This window comes from Ascaphus truei, unplaced genomic scaffold (genome assembly GCF_040206685.1).
Source record: "Ascaphus truei isolate aAscTru1 unplaced genomic scaffold, aAscTru1.hap1 HAP1_SCAFFOLD_1018, whole genome shotgun sequence".
NCBI classification, from domain to species: domain Eukaryota; kingdom Metazoa; phylum Chordata; class Amphibia; order Anura; family Ascaphidae; genus Ascaphus; species Ascaphus truei.
The window spans coordinates 47,643-66,999 of NW_027453882.1; the positions used below are offsets into that span (position 1 = coordinate 47,643).

A 19,357-nucleotide genomic window follows, 5' to 3' on the forward strand; every position below is an offset into this window, starting at 1 on the left:
AGGGGTACCGATCCCTGAGGTACTCCACTCACGACTTTAGCCCAACCTGAAAAAGTTTCATTTATGACAACCCTCTGTTGTCTGTCCTTTAACCAGTTTTCAATCCAGGTGCATATATTATTACTGAGTCCAACTTTCTTTATTTTGTACACCAACCTCTTGTGTGAAACCGTATCAAAAGCCTTTGCAAAATCTAAGTAGACCACATCAACGGCATTACCCTGGTCTAAATTCCTACTTACCTGCTCAAAGAAACAGATAAGGTTAGTTTGGCAAGATCTATCCATCATGGTAGATTACATAATACACATCTTTATTTCTAAGCAGAATTTGTTTTGATTCAGTTATCTGTTCTTTGTTAGCTATTATATATAGCAGGGTCCCCTGGTGCGTGCCCCGTGTTCCCTTACCTCCCAGCGCGGTCGCGCCTAGCAGCGGAGGCAGGGACAGGTGCGGGCAGCACTGCAGGGGAGTAGGGAGCAGCGAGCGGCTCGCCGGAGGCCCCAGCGGCTCCCTCCGTAGGGCGCTGCCATATTGGAAGCTCGCGCATGCGCAGAGGCACATTAGAGAGCGACGGCCATTACACAGAAACTCTGCATGGGGAACTACAAGCCCCGTAATGCATAGGGGCCAAGAACACATGACGCCAGGGAGCCAATAGCGCGGCCGGATTCCCCTGCACAGAAGATACATTTTGTGCGCTGTGAAGACCACACCAGTCGGTGCTGGGACAAGGTTAGGGGAGGTAGTGTGTGCAGGGGTCCGTGACCCTGTGCATTAGGCCAGATATCCTCCTAGGCCCCAAGCTAGGTCCCGACTCACTTGTAAAGTTTGTGGCTGCTTTAGGGACAGGCCCTTAGGTAGGGACTCTACCCCATTAGCCATTTGGTAGTCAGGGACACAACTGCCACGCTGCGCAGCCCTGCAAGGTGGGTTCTGAGACCAGAGCCCCGAAGGACACAGAGACTATTCTGAAGGTGATATTATCCACGCCGGAATTCAGCCCATGCGCGTCGGACAACAACATTGGATCAGATGGATCCCCTTTTGTTACTCTGCTATACCCGGGTGCAGGAGCCTCGGGCAGGTATCTAACCAGTGCACTAACACTCCACGGGATAGCGCTATCTCCAACACATCTTGGGGTGGGCGTTGACATTGGGACATGGACATCAGGGAATTGGTGCCTGGCACCCATGGTACTTTGGGACACTCACTGTGATTCTGGTGGGGGATATATATCTTGCTGTGGGATACAGAGTATCTATGATATTGCGTACTGAGGTTATTGTTGTTATATTCTTATCTGCATGTAGTAAACTGTTTAACCATACTCTGGTGTATGTGATTACTGTATGCGGGTCCTGTATCAGGGGTATTCTACACTCTAGGATCCTGCACAGGTGGACGTGCTGTAAGTACGTTCCAGGATACACCCCAGGTTCCCATCAGCGGAGGCCCAGGCCTCCTGTGAGCCTGACAGGTAATGCACCACACCTGGTAATGCACATAGATTTCCCCACAGGGTCCCTATCTGCGATTGGGGGGGAAGGGGGGGAGTGTGTTACATATATTTGAATGTACTAGTTATTGTCCACATGGTTTTTCTTCCACTCTTCCTCTTTTTATTTATGTAATCCCCTGTATCTGCTATCAGCACAGGACATGGCCCCTTTAAGAATTACATTCCACTGGACCATGTGACTGTGCTTAGCCAGTGGAATGACAGTTTGTGACAGTTGGAACGGGATTGCTGAGGGGACTGGGGTGGCAGTTTGTTATGATATGGCGAGGCTGCTGCAGAACACTCTGCAAGGGCCTGACTGATCCATGGAGTGAGGAGACTGGTGGATGTTGCTGGCCAGTACAAAGTACAGTGACACCTCAGGAAGCACTGCAACATCTAAGAGGAGAAATATCAGGCTTCAACAGTGACGGTGAAGGGGTAACCAGGTAACCAGGCTCACTAATAAAGGTCAAGCCCACTTGGTTGCCCCTGTGTCACGTTGTGGGGTCCTGGAGTGTCAGCTCTTGAACCTGGCTGTTGTGTATGTTCTGCTAAAGAATAAAGCAGACAATAAAGAATTTTTGTGTTTTTGCCTTTCCAGGAGTGCCAGCAAGCAGAGATTGTTAGGCTATGAGTTTCAGGCTGGGTTTTGTGGAGAAAGTCTTTTCAGATTGTGGCTACTGTATGTAGCGGGGTTCCAGAGTTACTGGATACCCCAAAAAGGTAGCCGGGAATCAGGTCAGATTCTCAGATACCTCAAAGCACAATGCTCCGGTCAAAATCCTACCCTGAAAATGTTCTTGCAGCTCACCGCCAGGAGGCCCTGCTTCAGCACAGACAAGAAAGGTAAAAAGGGGCATAGGGAGTTGTGTATCCCAGGTATAGTCAGCGGTCCCTGGTTTAGGGGGAGTCCCCCACGGTATATGCCCCAAAGCCCCGGACCCGATATAGGGGTTCGGGTTTGTCTCCAACTATGTATAAGGTTGCGGGAGTAAAATTATTTCTAAGTCCAGCTTCAGTACAATTGAAGCAACCCTGAAAATGAACCTAAGCGTTATTTGAAGCAACTTTTTATTAAAACTTCTTGTAGGAAGGTCTAGGAGCTCTGAAAATGGACGTGCGCATCTTTTCAGTAGATCCTAGGGGATGAGGGACTTAGAAGAATTTTTTAAGATTTTTATTAACATGGTGTATAACACCTCACCTTCCCTTCCTTTTCCCACCTTATTCTAATTTTCCTTTTATCCCTATATCCTCCTGCACATCCCACATATATAAAAGAGTGATAGTGCGCAGCTACTAACGTGGTGATGAGATAAAATACACAAATGTGAATATACAAATGTGAATAGAGAATGAATTAAACAATAGTGATGACCTGTAGGTGTATATTCACAAATGATGCGTCTGCAGCCTTTCTTGGGGGGTGGCTCAACACCCCTGGGACAAGAGAAACAGAGAAAAGACAAGGCGCACAACGCACATAGTGAAGTACAGTTTACAAAGTTAATTTTACTAGAAGATAATAAGTTCTGCGTACATCAAAAAGTATATAATCAAGCATTTGTTAAGTGGGGTTACCACACAGGGAACAGCTGGACTCGTCAGGTTTCATCCACTATCAGAAGAGGAACCGGAGAACAACGATCATCTGACCAGGTAGGAGGGGGGGGCCCTCTGGATCCGTGGAGGGCACTCACTCCGTTCCTGGATGCTGAGATGTTAAATCCACGGTGTGTATATACACACAGTCCCAAGAAAGCGTGCAGTCTGCTCTGCTGTTGCCTTCCACTGCTACACGCCGGCAGCACGCTGTTGCGCCTTTCAGTGCAGAGCCCAAGGCAATGTCTGCAATGTCCACAGTGTTTAGAGCAACGCGCTGTGCGGCAACCAGGGGGGGCACAGAGCAAACCAGGCAAGGGTGACTGACGCACGGGACAGGGAGGGATAAATAAAAGATAATAAACTATAAATTAAGTTTAAGAAATGAGCTGAAACACACTCCAACGCGTTTCGTAACACCCAGTTACTTCTTCATTCCCTTCAGTCACCCTTGCCTGGTTTGCTCTGTGCCCCCCCTGGTTGCCGCACAGCGCGTTGCGCTAAACTCTGTGGACATTGCAGACATTGCCTTGGGCTCTGCACTGAAAGAACTACCAGTGACGTCATCAGCGGGCGTCCCGTGAGGCGCAACAGCGTGCTGCCGGCGTGTAGCAGTGGAAGGCAATAGCAGAGCAGACTGCACGCTTTCTTGGGACTGTGTGTATATACACACTGTGGATTTAACATCTCAGCATCCAGGAACGGAGTGAGTGCCCTCCACGGATCCAGAGGGCCCCCCCCTCCTACCTGGTCAGATGATCGTTGTTCTCCGGTTCCTCTTCTGGTAGTGGATGAAGCCTGACGAGTCCAGCTGTTCCCTGTGTGGTAACCCCACTTAACAAATGCTTGATTTTATACTTTTTGATGTACGCAGAACTTATTATCTTCTAGTAAAATTAACTTTGTAAACTGTACTTCACTATGTGCGTTGTGCGCCTTGTCTTTTCTCTGTTTCTCACATCCCACATATGTTTCTACCTATGTGTTTTCTGTTCTCTTAGTGTGGCGTTGTCAGTTTTTTTATTCATTTGTGCACTGATTAAATTTTCTATTTGGTTATATGCCAGTGATTCTGAATCTATTATTAGGGTGTGCTGGATTTTTTTCAGTACTATATGGTGTATAACAGTGTATGTGTGTATGTCCTGTATATGAACTGGGGAATTTCCAAGTCCTTGGTTCCGAGAGACCAGATGGCCACCAGACTTGGTGCCACTGTGTCTGCTCAGGTCCCGGACTTGAAAGTCTCAGAGACACCAAGGTGCTAGAGCGGGCGGAGTATCGGAGTTACACTCAAGTACCCACGTCCTGACATGAATAAGGGCTATCCGGCAACCATGTGCCCAGCCCAGACTCTGAGGAGCCTGGTACAACGGGGGGTTCAATATGCTAAGTGGCAGAGGTGCCAGGTTGGCGCATGCCCCTTAGCAGAACTGAAATCAGTGCCCGCCCGGCATCAGAGTACTGGCAAATCTGTGATAGGCTGGTAGAAATATTCCCACGCGCTGATTGGCTATAGCGTTTTGTGAATGGGACTGAAAATCCTATAAGAAACCTAGCCGCCAATCGGGTCGTTAAGATTCTAAGCGCCAAGACAGCCGCGGCAGATTTGAACTCGCCAAAAGATGCTCTGAGAGAAATAGACACGAGCCGGCTTCAGAAATTTCAAGGCGAGAAATTTTCGAAGTCCCACTTTTCAGGGGCCAAGTTCTGAAAAGACATGTAGCAGTCGCGGCTGGAACTGCATGCCGAAAAGAGTGCCTGGACGGTTGGTACTCGCTCCCAGTCAAGGGATTTCAGCATCTCCAGAATGGAAACAGTGGTGGCGTCAGGAACTGCATGCCGATTTCAGTTCCAGGACTTTTCGGGCTTAGTCCCGGTCATCTGACTTTGTAAAGACTTTGTTTCCTGTGCTATTTCAACTAGGAAAGGTTAGTTTTGTAGCCCAGACCCCCAGTAAGTGTGTTTTCTTCTGCATATTGTAATTCATTGTGTACATGTCTGTTTTTAAGGAATAAACGCAATTTGTTTTACCACCCGGTATAAAGGTGTAAATACCTGGTCTCCTGTGACAAACACCCAGAGGAAAGAAGGAGATCCCCCTGCGTTGGAACACAGGTTATGTTTTCAAATTAACTGTAAGTAGCAGCAGCTGCATCTGTTAGAATCCAGAGCTCCAAAGAAAGGTTATTGTACAAATACACTGTCTGATCAGCAGGGTATGTGAAGTAATATGCAGTGACTGTAAAATATATAAAGAGGCGCAGCGTTGGTGATTTGTTTTAGAAGGATTGCAGAAATACTGTGTGGTTATGTGGTAGCGCTGTGTATGTATCCCTGTTCAAAATGCTAGATAAGGGAATTATAAAGGAATGATAAAGTTTGTTATAATGCCTTACAGTTTTGTTGTGTCTAATTACTCCTGCGTCCCACTCTGTGTACCACCCGCTATAAGGCTGCACTTATAGTGCCGGCGACAGCGACGTGACATCGCAGCAAAACAAATGCATTGCCATCGCCGCATGTGCTTATAGTAAGCGCGACGGAGCGACGGATTTGTCGCGATCGCTGGAAGTGATCTCTATTTGATTTGCCAGCAACCGTCGCCTGACTGTAGCCGGCACTATAAGCGTAGACTAAGAATTAAACCCCAAGTTACAGGACTCAGACCTCCACCTCAGTGACAGGTTCTATAGTCTGAGGTAAAGTAAAGAGGGGTTACATTTAATTTATTGTTATTTATTTTATTGTTTGGTCAATGGTGATCACTATAAATTATTAGTATTATGTTTATTATATCCACTATGTTGATAGGAGGTTGAGGATTTATTCCTACACCTATTGTGGTTATTTTTTTCATCGATTTATTATAACAAGTATATTTTATCTAAGCAAGTTATTAAAGGTTTTGCTTTTGTGCAATTATGTTTATTTATTAGTAAATTTATTTTGCTTTTGTATATTGTCCAAAGTCTCTCCCTGCCTAGAGTCCACTTACATGTTGTGCATATTGTTATGTCTTACAAGCTGTATTTTACATTTTAATTGTGTCAGTCTTTTGTTATTTGTTTGTTATGCCAATTTATTCACAGTCACTCATATCTACCCACAAAGGGTAGAAATTTAATTAGCAATTAAACAATCAAACAATTAGGTTTGGACTATATAAGGTGTGAATGATCACCCCATTCCTTAACCCCTGATGAAGTCGCCGTTACTCTAGCGACAAAATGCGTAGGGCTATTACCATTTGACTAGTTGCCAGGAACCTGCTCCACTGTGACTACGGAGGAGAGTTGTGGAACCAGGAGAGCGCTAACCTCTGTGCCGGGGGACCGTTGTGAAGGACGCATATTCTCTGAGGTACCCGGATGTGGAAGTGGAACAACGTCACACGCCTCCAGCCACGAGATTAAAGCTCCAAACCGGCAGTGAAATCAACAGTAGACCTGTGCTCAGTTACAATGTCCATGATCTACCCAATTTCTGTGAGCGACCTGATTTTAGCTCGTCTATATTAAAACCATTTACTATTTACACTATGGAGTCCACACTGTCCCTTTTTGTTTTTTAGAAGTATCGAAGAAGGTGGTTACTCCTGCGGATAGCAGTTCGGAACATCCAGTGGTTTTATTTTTACTTTGTGGTTTTTTATTGGCATACCCCCTTTTTTCCTTCTGTTTCTGTATTTCTCATTCCTTTACCTTTATGTACCCATCCTTGTCTTATATGCTGTTTGTTATATGTTGTTTGTTTTTGTGACACAATACGCCTAGTAACGGGGTCTCATATACCCACATTTATTGGTGCATGTATACATTGACAAATTGTCTTTTCTGATTTTTATTTATATTACTTTATTCTGTTTAGTTTTATAGATTATAATTGCATTTATATCTAATCTTATACACTTATACTGGATTTTTTCCAGGGGAAATGCGGTTCCTGTACCTTTTTTCATAGGCCGCATGGTAAATGTCATTTTTCATAGGCCGCATGGTAAACATTAATGTCGATGATCTCAAAACAAAATCAAATTTGTATATATTGGGTAATGTGAGTACACCATCCTTATCACCCATTTCATTACCTTTAGGTCTGTGACATCACGGGGGGAGCAGTTAACACTAATATAAAAGCCCACCTCCTTCCTCTCAGTTTTACTTCTCGAGTTTGGATTTCAGGTTCATGGTGATGTCCCCGTTTTACTTTCTTTATTCTATTTATGTTGAAGTAGATTTCATTGTACAGAGCTTAGGTTAGTTCAGTGTTATTATTATGTTTAAGCTAGATATTATCTAGTGCCGGCCTGGTAAAAGAGAAAACACAAGGCGCTACAGAACCTCAACTGTATCAGTGAATCATACAGTATCTGTGGGCAAGGTAACTGACAGAGTGTCCCCACATCCTGCTACAGAATTATATTGAATGGCTGGCCAATGTGGTGTATCATTGAAGTGAACCATTGAGGCGTCATGTGGAGCTAATTGTAAAACACGCCACCAAGCGAATATTTATTGCAACTAAAAACAAACCACCGTTGGCCTGTTTATTAAGAAAGGGAGTACACACAGGCCACACAGTGATTGTATAAGAAATCAGCAAATAAAAATATCACTTATGAGCACAATCACGTCTCAGACACACCTGCAGCCCTGCTTTTCTCCATTATCTCTTAGCATACAGTGCTCCCACTGCAGCCAGGGATTCTGGGAAATTACATGCAAAAGAGCACACACCTTTTGCTTCATGTCCATTCTATCATGGAACCATATGAGCTTAAGCCTGCCGTATTACCCAGCTTTTCAGCATAGCCTGGGTAGTCATGTAGATAGAGCCATTTTCTGGGGACTAATACTATCTTGTGTTATTCACCAAAGAGCAAGTCTTTTTGAAACTTGATGTCATTTAAACCACAAAAAATAATGCTATAAAGGATTTTTTTGTGTATGTTGGACTGTTTAATAAACAGTAATAGAGAGGAGTACACGCACTCAGTGATATGGTGCACGAGAAGGGTACTTAACTGCTGGTGTGTTGGGTCCATGGAGGTCCAGAGATCCCAAGGTATACATATACAGAGAGGGGAAGCAGGCGCACAGCCTTATGCATTCAAATTTATTATGCCAAAGATTCCAAAGTTTCGGCAACGTATAACTGCCCTTTTCAAGGACAGGGCTCTCCTTTATACGCTGCCGACATGTTGGGTCTTTGGCACAATCATTTTGAATGCATAAGACCGTGCGCCTGCTTACCCTCTCTGGACTGTTTAATAAACCTCAGTTATTTTTATGGAAACTCCCTGGCGTCTATTAATTGCAAGACAATAACCAGCCCATGGATGAAACCAATGCTAAAGGAAAGCCTCTGAGAACATTTCTAATATTGAAGAGGGAAGCTAAGTGTAGTGTTTCTGGAGTGTATATCCATGAAGCTGGGTAGGGGTTACACACACACACACACACACACACACTATATTTATATACCGTACACACACAATCTTGTACCTCAGGCCAGAAGTCCTGTGGAAATCTCTCCTGGAGCAGAGTGGGACAATCTTCAAGAGACCCAAGACAAACACTGCAGCCAGAGATAGCTGCAAACTCCCCCCCTGCAAGAGAAAGTGTGTCTGTCCATGGAAACATGCACATGTAAAGGGCTAAAGAGACCCTATTAATCTACTGGCCCGTTTGGTTGCTTAGGCGCCTGATGTCACTCATGCAGGAGAATTGAAAAAAAAGGCAGTTGGGGAAAGGTCAGGGAGACAGACAGAACTAGGGAGAGGACCAGAGAGACGGGGCCTGAAGAGACAGACATGGTTAGAGAGGGAGCACGGAGAAAGAGACACAGATAGAGACAGGATCCAGAGAGACAGACCGTAAAACAGACAGAGCAAGAGAAAGGTCTGGAGAGACTTACACAGCTAGAGACAGGCCCAGAGAGATGGACACAGCTAGAAATAGGCCCAGAGAGATGGACACATCTAGAGACAGGCCCAGAGAGAATACCACAGCTAGAGACAGGCCTGGAGAGAGAAGGACACAGCTGGAGACAGGACCATAGAGACGGACAGAGTTAGGGACGGGACCGGAGAGACAGACAGCGAGGGATGGGACCGGAAAGCGAGAGCTAGGGACTGGACCAGAGAGACAGACGTAGGTACGGGACCAGAGAGACAGAGCTAGGGACAGGACCGGAGAGACAGACATAGCTAGGAACAGGATCGGAGAGACAGACATAGCTAGGGACAGGATCGGAGAGACAGACAGAGCCAGGGACAGGATCAGAGAGACAGACAAAGCTAGGGACTTCTGCCTATAATAAAATAAATATTAAAGTATCTAATTTTCGTTATTTGCATTTTGGGAACAATTCTCATCTTAATCAACCTCCCTCTCATACGCACAGTACAGACAACGGCAGTGCCAGCCTCCCCCATTTCACACAGTGCAGACAGCAGCAGTGCCAGCCTCCCCATCATACAGTGCAGACAGCGGCAGTACCAGCCACCCTCATACACACAGTGCAGAGAGCGGCAGTGCCAGCCTCCCCCTCACATACAGGAAGGGGAGGAGCTGTGAGCCAAGATGGCGGCAGACCCTGGAGGAGGGAGAGAAGTTGGAACCAGGACTCGTGCAAATCTGAATGTGGATAAGAAAGTTTCCCTTGAAGCTAAAGTGAAGAAACTTTTGCAAAAGAAAGAATCAGAAAATATGGAGATGAATGATAATGTTGGACAGAAAGAAGCTGAAATGGAGAATACTGAAAGATCAGCCCAGAACCAGATGGGTAAGAGAACTGCGGCTAAAACCAGCTCAAGGTCTAATGAAGCCAGGAGTAAAAGGCAGGCAGAGCATGAGAAAAGGAGACTGGGGGTAACAGAAATTGTTATCCCACAAGTCAGTAAAGACATACACACTAATGCACAGGCAACTACAGCTACACCTGAGACAGAGACCCTGGACACAGCTGCACCTGACACAGAGACCCTGCATACAACTGTACCTGACACAGAGACCCTCAAAGCAGCCGAGGGGAGCAGACAGGTGCAGGAATTAGCTTTCAACCCAGTGAGGTTTATGCCTTATTGCATGCTCTTAATAGCAGGAACTATGAAGTTAGCTTTAAGACACCAGAAGGGCTAGAAAAAATTCTGGTTTCGTTACAAAGAAGTGAAGGATAATCCAGAATGGGAATTTTTTTAAGTTATCCAAGTATCTCGCCCTGTGACCGTGGAAGTGAATATTATCTTTGATATTGAGACTGTAGCGGTAGAAGATATATCTTTTTGCCTACAAAGACAGTGCGATGTTCAGTCTGGTCCAGTGAAAAATATGGATGCTGAAGGTTTCTGGAATGGGGGTTACAAGTTTAAAGTTAAACTCAGATACACACACAATCTGGCATGTCACCTCCCAAACGCCATATATATTGGAAGAGATCGCGGGCGATGTTTTTATTGGGGACAGCCTAAAAAGTGTTTAAATGTGATTCCCCCAGGCCCTTAAGCTCAGCCTGTGATAAAATCAGATGCACTTTATTTTATGTGGTTCAATTGGTCATCACAGCTCTGAGTGTGACAAGGACATAGTCTGCAACCTGTGCTAGAAATGTGGTCATTCCTTTAAAGATTGCCCAGAAGCCGAGTACAACCATTACAGGCAGAAGGAAATGTCTAGTGTACAGAATACAGCATCTCATAGTGATAAAGAGAATAAAACAGAGTCATCAGAAAGTCTTCAACTAACACCTGTAGAAGAGGTTTTAAAGTCTCTGGGTCTGACATATACACCTCCAGCCCAAAGGGGGTCAGACGGAGAACACAGGAGCGATCTGAGTTTTGTACCAAACACAGAGAATTCTACTCAGGAAGGTGATGTACCCCGCAAAGATGGCGCAAAGATGGCGGCGAACCCTGCAAAGATGGCGGCGAACCCTGCAAAGATGGCGGCGAACCCTGCAAAGATGGAAGCGAACCCTGCAAAGATGGCGGCGAACCTCACAAAGATGGCGATAATGAATGGGAAACAATAACAAGTAAAAACAAGACTGCCCAAACCAGCTCAGCTAGAAAGAAAACTACAGGAACTGTCCAAGAAGAGATCTCGCTTTACAATACATATGAGGTATTGGAGAAAAGAGTTGGGGTGAAAAGATTGATGACGCAGACCCCGATATGAGATGGCTGGACCATCAAATAAGAGAAATCTGCCATCAGAGAGTCCCCCCGGGAGAAAGAAAATGGTCAAATGGTCAAAAAGAAAAATGGTGCTAAAAAGGGGAAAAAAAAGGGCGGTGATTGAGTCACTAAATATGCCAAAGTGCCCCTCTCCAGCGAAAGTGGCAACTATTAATGTGAATAGTATTAAGACAAAAAAGACCCGGACTGAAGTCTTTTCTATGCTAAAGGACTTTAATAATGAGGTTTTCTTTTTGCAGGAAACTCGCTTGACCACTACAAGTGACGTTTTTGTCATGGAACAAGAACCACATTTCTGTTTCACCCCCCCCCCCCCCCTTTCCTTTGCAGCTTCTGCTTGTCACGTTCTCATTCCAGCTGCATGTATTTTGCTCTGTGCACTCACAGTGCTTGTGTGTTAGACACAGTGTTGCGATCCCTGTCTCTGCATTATGCCAGTGAGTTGCTACAGCAACCTCAGCCTTTCTGTCAGAATGGGTTAGTCTGCCTTCTCCCCCTCTGCCTTGCTTACAGATGGTCTATCCCCAGGCTATCTTGCTACCCAGCATACACTGGCACTTCCTTTTCCACTTCTACACTGGCTGAGTGAGTACACCTCCTGTAATTTGCTCTACTGGCAAGGACTTATCCTTTTTCACCTTTCCCCACTATCAAGCGCACTCACCATAGAGACATTCTCTCACAATACCATCATCCACAAGTGCCTTTGTATATCCATGCTTTTTCTCAATAAAGTGAAGAAAGACAAAGAACTTGTTGTGCTTCTAAAAGGAATGAGTTGAACCTATCTGGGCTAATCATCCTACACATGACCCTGGCCTCCAGAATAGTGAAAAAGGAGGACCGCGTGACTTACAGACACTTACTGTACAGGAGCTGCTACTCTAAGACTTTATGCTAACACAGAGCAGTCTCTGCAGACTGACAATCAGCAAGCAGCTTACACTGCACACGCAGCTTTGCAGACAGAAAGTTCATAACACACAGAACCTTGATTGCCTTTCTCTGTCTGAGTTCACCCTCTGCACAGCTCCATAGTGAGGGATTATCATCTCACCTTACCCTGTGCACGTCCCCACGGCCAGCGCCACCAAGGGCCACACCACCGGACACCCGCCAGGACACGGGTCAGAGCCAACGGACACCTGTGAGTACAGCTACCCCTACGCTGAACGCTGCAGGACACCGCTCGGCATCATCTGAGACAGTCGCCCATCGCTGACACAGATAAAAGACCGCACGTCACACACGCTGGCTAAAGGCCTACACACACCTACAGCATGGCAGAACTCAGAGCCTCACCAGATATAACGCAGGAGAGTGACCACTCAGATACAGAGACCGCTGCGCAACTGCAACAGGCGCAGGCAGACGCAAGGCCTAAACGGACAGTCACACTGACACAAAAGGCCCGCGAAAAATATGAGATTGACATTGGAGCGCACCGCGCTAAATTAGAAAAGGCCTGGGAAAGAACCGCACTAGAGTTACGCAATGTTGTTAGCATTGGCGATAATGCACAACAGCTCGCGCAGGCAATTATTCAAATAAAGTCTAACCACTCGTGCTACCAAGGGCTATCAGAGACATACATCACCTACTTGACCAGAGCCAACACCGACGAAAGCCTGCAAGAAAGAGACTTACAAAATAACATTGACCTTACACGTGACAGCCGCGTGCGGGCCGCCATCACAGATGCGCAAAGCGTGAGAAAAGAGCTCCTCCTGGAGACCGTGTCGCAGCGCTCCAGCACATCAAGGCACTCATCAAGGTCTGCAAAATCAGCGCAATCTAACGTGTCCAGCGCAAGCGCTACCAAGGCGCAAGCCACTGCAGAGGCCGCACGTGCCAGGGCCGAATATGGTCGGAGAGAGGCAGCTGTAAGGGCAGAAAGAGCGCGCATAGAAGAGGAGGAACAGACAGCCGCTGCTAATGCCACCGCTGCGCGTAGAAAGGCCGAATTGGACACGGATCTAGAAGCTCTAAGCAAAGAAGAGGACGCCGCTGCCGCCATAGCCCAAGCCGAAGTCTTAGAAGCAGCTGCGAGACAGGACGGCGGGGAGCAACCGTACAGACGGATAGCCTCAGAGGATCCAATCCAACGCACTGAAGACTACGTAAGGAGCCTCTTCAGTGTAAACAACAGTGCGCCATCTCAACACGGAGGGAGTGACTCCACAGACACCGAAGACTTGCTACTGTAGGTCCACGAGGAGAAGACGCTGTTCCTTCAATGGTACATGCTGCCTGGGATAGCCACAGCCGCAACAGTGATCCACACGCCAGCGCGCACACGGATGCACTACAACAGGCTCGCAATCCAGGCACACCCACACGGGAGAACACAGCCCCTCACACTGACCAGCAGTCATCGCGCGTCCATGCCAAGGAAGAGGCGACCGTACGGACCCTCCCAGCAACTACCTCAGAACGGTACCAACACGTCGATGCCTCAGGCCTGACAGACATAGCCAAGTACATGATCCGGCGTGACCTGGTGCAAACAGGACTCATCAACTTTGACGACCGTCCTGAGAACTACCGGACGTGGAAGTTCATGTTCAAGGACGCAATCAACAGCTTGGGCTTCTCAGCAAGGGAAGAGCTCAACCTGCTATTCAAATGGCTTGGAAACGAATCCAGGGAGCACGCAAAGAGACTTCGGACGGCAAACGCGAACCACCCCCAAGTAGGTCTTGACCTAGTGTGGGAGAGGCTAGAAGAGTGCTACGGTAGCCCCGAAGCAGTCGAGGACTCACTCTTCAAAAGAGTCGAAAGCTTTCCCAAGATCACAGCTAAAGACTACTCGAAGTTACGAGAGCTCGGGGACCTGCTGCAAGAGCTGGAGTTTGCAAGGAAAGACCATTCCTTAACAGGTCTCAACAGGTGAGACCCATCTTGGAGAAGCTACCCTACAACCTCCAAGAAAGGTGGATTTCAAAAGGCTCCAAATACAAAAGGGAGAAGCAAGTCGCCTTCCCCCCATTCTCATTCTTCTTGAGCTTCATCCGCGAAGCGGCAAGGACAAGGAACGATCCCAGTTTCATCTTGGGTGCGCAAACCACACACAGTGCAAGCAGCCTGAGGAATGAGAGACCAGTGGCGAGATACGGTAACACTCAAACACCCATCTCGGTCCACAGGACGGACGTGCCTCCCATGACCCAAACTACTCCCGATCTGTCGGTCGCCGGAGACGAGGAACCAAGGGACCCAAACAGGGAATGTCCCATACACAAGAAGCCACACCCACTTAACATGTGCTTTGGGTTCAGGATGAAGTCCCTAGAGGAACGCAAGAGGTTACTTGGAGAATTCAGAGTTTGCTTCAGGTGTTGCGGTTCCACGACTCACCTAGCCAGAACTGTAAAGAAGAAATCAAATGTACAGTGTGCAAAAGTGACAAGCACGTAACATCTTTACATCCAGAGGCGCTGACACTCCACCAACTCAACAACCCATCCTCCGTAGCGGAGCATGGCGGGGAGGAAGGAGAAGGAGAGCCAACATCCGTCACATCTCAGCGCACCGAGGTTTGCGGAAAAAAAAGCGACAAAATGTCCTGCTCCAAAATATGCCTTGTCGCAGTGCACCCCCAGGGACAACCTAAGAAGGCTATTCAGATGTATGCAATCCTCGACGACCAAAGTAACAGATCATTGGCGAAGACGGAGTTCTTCAACTTATTCAACTTACAAGACAATGCCTCACCCTACACCCTCAGAACCTGTGCAGGGTCAACTGAGACAACAGGGAGAAGAGCAAGCGATTACGTGATACGTTCAGTGGATAACAGAGTGAAGATAGCTCTCCCCACACTCATCGAGTGCAACCACATGGCCACAAACAGGGACGAGATTCCCATACCAGACGTGGCACGCCATCACCCGCACCTCAGAGGAATAGCCAACTACATCCCGCCGGTAGAACAAGGCGCCAAGATCTTGCTGCTGCTCGGTAGGGACATCTTGAGGGTACATAAAGTCCGTAAACAACATAACGGACCCCACAACGCAGCATACGCCCAAAGACTTGACCTAGGATGGGTGATAGTGGGCAACGCGTGCACTGACAAAGAGCACAGACAAGACTATGTTGACGCCCGCAGGACAGTGATAACAGAATGTGGACACACATCCCTCTCTGAGCCAGGTCTTGGCCATCTCCAAGCGACAGGAGGGCCAAGTGAAGAGAAGAGACAAAGTCATACCCCTGAGATCGACAAGAACATCCTCACATCAGGGGGATGTGACAATGGCCTAGGATGCTTTGTGGTTAAGACAACCAAGGATAACGAGCCGACTCCACCGAAGGAAGAAAGTAGCCTCCCGAAAGTAACCGACAAAGGGATCTCCCACGAGGAAAGAAACAATCAGACAGTTCCCCTGAGAGCAATGTCACAGCTGAGACGTACAGCCGTTCCTCTTCACAGAGTATCAAGCGACAAAGCAGCCAGCTGTCATGGCTGGCATAACCGCAAAAGATTGCGCCCTACAGGTGGAGCCACAGTGTCAAAAAGACTGTCCTCTCACACGTCAAAAAAGAGACAGTCGCAGAGACATCTCACAAAGGGATTTACAATGACAAAAGAGACAAATTTTCGTCATATCCAGGAAGGGAACAACCTGAGGGCAGTCAACAAAGAGACACAAAGGCGTATCGCCAAAATGCTTGGAGACGTTCTCTTGCAAGAGGAATGCACCAATGACTTAGGGTGCACAGCGTTCCAGACCACAAAGGACGACGACAAGCAAACACCATTGATGGGAGGTGGAGAATTCCCGATGTTAACAGTCAAGGAGCTCGTCAAAAACGGACCTGGCAGTTGGGCGAACCCGCTACCATTCCGTTCACCAAGAAGGCGCTTCCCAAACTATGGAGAACATGCCATCTCTAGGTTCACTTCGCACCTCTGCGACCTACAAAGGGAACCAGAGACCAAAAACAACTTTGTGGCCTTCACCCAGGAGATATTCCTTACCGGCCACGCAAAGCCAGCACCTCTAATTAAGAAAGGTGAAGAATGCTGGTACCTCCAATCATCTGGGGTCTACCACCCTCAGGAACCCGATCAAATCCGTGTAGTATTCAGCTCCAGCTCTCAGCACCAGGGAGTCTCCCCGAACGAATCCCTCTTTACTGGGCTAGATTCGACAACTGATCTTCCGGGAGTGTCGATCCGCTTCCGCAAGAAGCCGAAGGCCATCTCCTTCTGCCAAACGCCAGGTGTTAGAGCGACAGGCTGCCACAGCTGGCATACCTACAAGGGGATGCACTCTGTAGGTAAAACCACAGAGACAAAAGGACTGTTCTTCCATAAGTTTAAAAAGAAACAGTGCCAGAAACTTTCACAGAGAGACATTGTGGTGAACCCAGCTAACCTGGACCGGTTCATCCACCCAACATCCTTTGCTAAAAGACTTTGCCAAGGGATTTCAACGCCAGTGGTACCGTCCGGTATCGCCTCGTTATGTGGACATGGACTTTGCATTATTATGTTATGTTTGTTTGCATTGCACATATGTTCCACATATTCAAGTTATATAGTGGTATCTCCAGCTACCAGACGGGGAGTGTCATGGAACAAGAACCACATTTCTGTTTCACCCCCCCCCCCTTTCCTTTGCAGCTTCTTCTTGTCATGTTCTCATTCCAGCTGCATGTATTTTGCTCTGTGCACTCACAGTACTTGTGTGGTAGACACACTATTGCGATCCCTGTCTCTGCATTATGCCAGTGAGTTGCTACAGCAACCTCAGCCTTTCTGTCAGAATGGGTTAGTCTGCCTTCTCCCCCTCTGCCTTGCTTACAGATGGTCTGTCCCCAGGCTATCTTGCTACCCAGCATACACTGGCACTTCCTTTTCCACTTCTACACTGGCTGAGTGAGTACCCCTCCTGTAATTTGCTCTACTGGCAGACCTTATCCTTTTTAACCTTTCCCCACTATCAAGCGCACTCACCATAGAGACATTCTCTCACAATACCATCATCCACAAGTGCCTTTGTATATCCATGCTTTTCTCAATAAAGTGAAGAAAGACAAAGAACTTGTTGTGCTTCTAAAAGGAACGAGTTGAACCTATCTGGGCTAATCATCCTACACATGACCATGGCCTCCAGAATAGTTTTTGTGTGTAGAAGGGACTGGATTTTCGGCCCCTCTTTCTGGTCCTTTGGACCAGATAAATGTGATGGTGTAGGCATTGTTTTCAAAGGGATTTCCGTTATTTGCGACAAATTAGTTGACATAATGCCTGGAAGGTATCTTTTGTTAGATGTTAAAATTGAAGCTGTTGATTACAGACTAATTAACATTTATGGTCCTCAAAGTAGAACCGAAAGAAAAGATCTGTTTTCTTTAATAAGGCCGTATTTACATACAGCGAAAATAGTCATTTTTGGCTGTGATTTTAATTGTGTCTCATATGTTCAGGATAGAGGGAAAACCAGAGACTGTATTCAGTATGACTCCATATTTCTGAACAATATGTGCACTCAGGCTGGTTTGGTAGATGTCTTTAAGACACAAAACCCAAATAATGCGGGGTATACATATATAAAAGGGGACTCTAAGAGTCGGATAGACAAAATATATGTAAAAAAACAAACAAAGTTTCATAATGATTTTTTAAGGCCTGTGGAGTTTTCTGATCACGCTCTGTTAGCGGTGACCCTAAATCTGGAAGAGTCTGGTGTGTCCGGGCCGGGTTATTGGAAATGTAATGCCAATATCCTAAAGTGTGATAAGACCGTAGCTACTGTCGGTGTAAAGATCTCATGGAAGCCAGGTTAACATTAAAAAGCTTGTATGAAAACTCTGGTGCATGGTGGGAGGAAACAAAGCACGAAATTAAGGTTTTTGGAAGAAGCTCACGCTTCGAAACGCGTTGGATATAGAATTTTATTAGTCCTAGAACTGTATTTCCACAATCTGCGTGGTACAGCCTCATTGGACTTATTTCATGGAAAAAGCTGTATTCGGTATGCTGCAGTAAAGATACCATCACACTTTACGTCACGCATCTCCCTTTGCGGCCGGTCGCAAAACCCCGCGGGACACGTGACATACCAACTCAGTGATCTGAGGTGCGGGAGGCAGCTGCAGACGGCGGCAGATCTGAGGACCGAGCGAAAGCGACGGCAGTAACCAGGCAAAGATATCGATTAGAACACAGCACCGCAGTGGAGGCTCCACATCACGATCGTGACGGCTTACCTTGGAGGCTGGGAAGGAGAACTCCTGATGACTGGCGGTGGCAGTGCGACGATTGGTAACTCATGTATTGCACATGAAATGCTGTAAACCTACCTATCTGATGTACGCAGATATAATACCCTAACAATATATATTCATATATTTTTACAAACTTCACTATGGGCGTTTGCGCTGTTGTCTTTTTTTGTTTTTTCAAGAAGGAAGCACATAATTATGTATGTATGTATGTCTTTATTTGTATAGCGCCATAAAATGTACATAGCGCTTCACAGTAGTAATACATGTCATATAAATAACAAATATAAATAACAGATCATGGGAATAAGTGCTTCAGACATACTGTAAAAGTAACATTAAGGAAGGAGTCCCTGCTCCGAGGAGCTTACAATCTAATTGGTAGGTAGGGAGAACGTACAGAGACAGTAGGAGGGAATACTAGTAAGTGCGTCTGCAGGGGGCCAAGCTTTGTGTCATGTGTCCATGATTATCCAGTGCTACTCATATGCTTCTTTAAGCAGATGTGTCTTAAGGTGGGTCTTAAAATTAAATTATCATAGTTTGAAGTATAAAAAAATATTTGTCACTCAGACTGAAATTATATTGCGCTTTTTCTGCAATACAAAGCGGGGAAGAGATAAAGGCAGAATACATCCGTGACATAAAAGGACAAATGAAAGAGTTACAATATAATCACCTCTCCTCCTTGACCCATGAGGGGGAATGTGGGGATTTTACACGTTTCACACCTGATATTTTTGAGCAGTGTAAAGAAAGGAAACAGAAGAGGGCTTTTTATGAGTTATGGGATGAAAAGCAGGAATCTGTCA

At 46.5% G+C, this 19,357-nt stretch overlaps 1 protein-coding gene across 1 annotated transcript in view; it reads right to left on the minus strand.

The window, feature by feature from the left end:
- Positions 1-19,357, minus strand: part of LOC142474961 (inositol polyphosphate-5-phosphatase A-like) — a gene marked incomplete at its 3' end in the record, with an annotated part of 71,638 nt that overhangs the window by 40,563 nt on the left and 11,718 nt on the right. Inside the window, exon 2 of the mRNA XM_075581047.1 lies at positions 8,617-8,720. Within this exon, the coding sequence (XP_075437162.1) occupies positions 8,617-8,720 (104 nt within the window). The remainder of the gene's footprint in view (positions 1-8,616; positions 8,721-19,357) is intronic.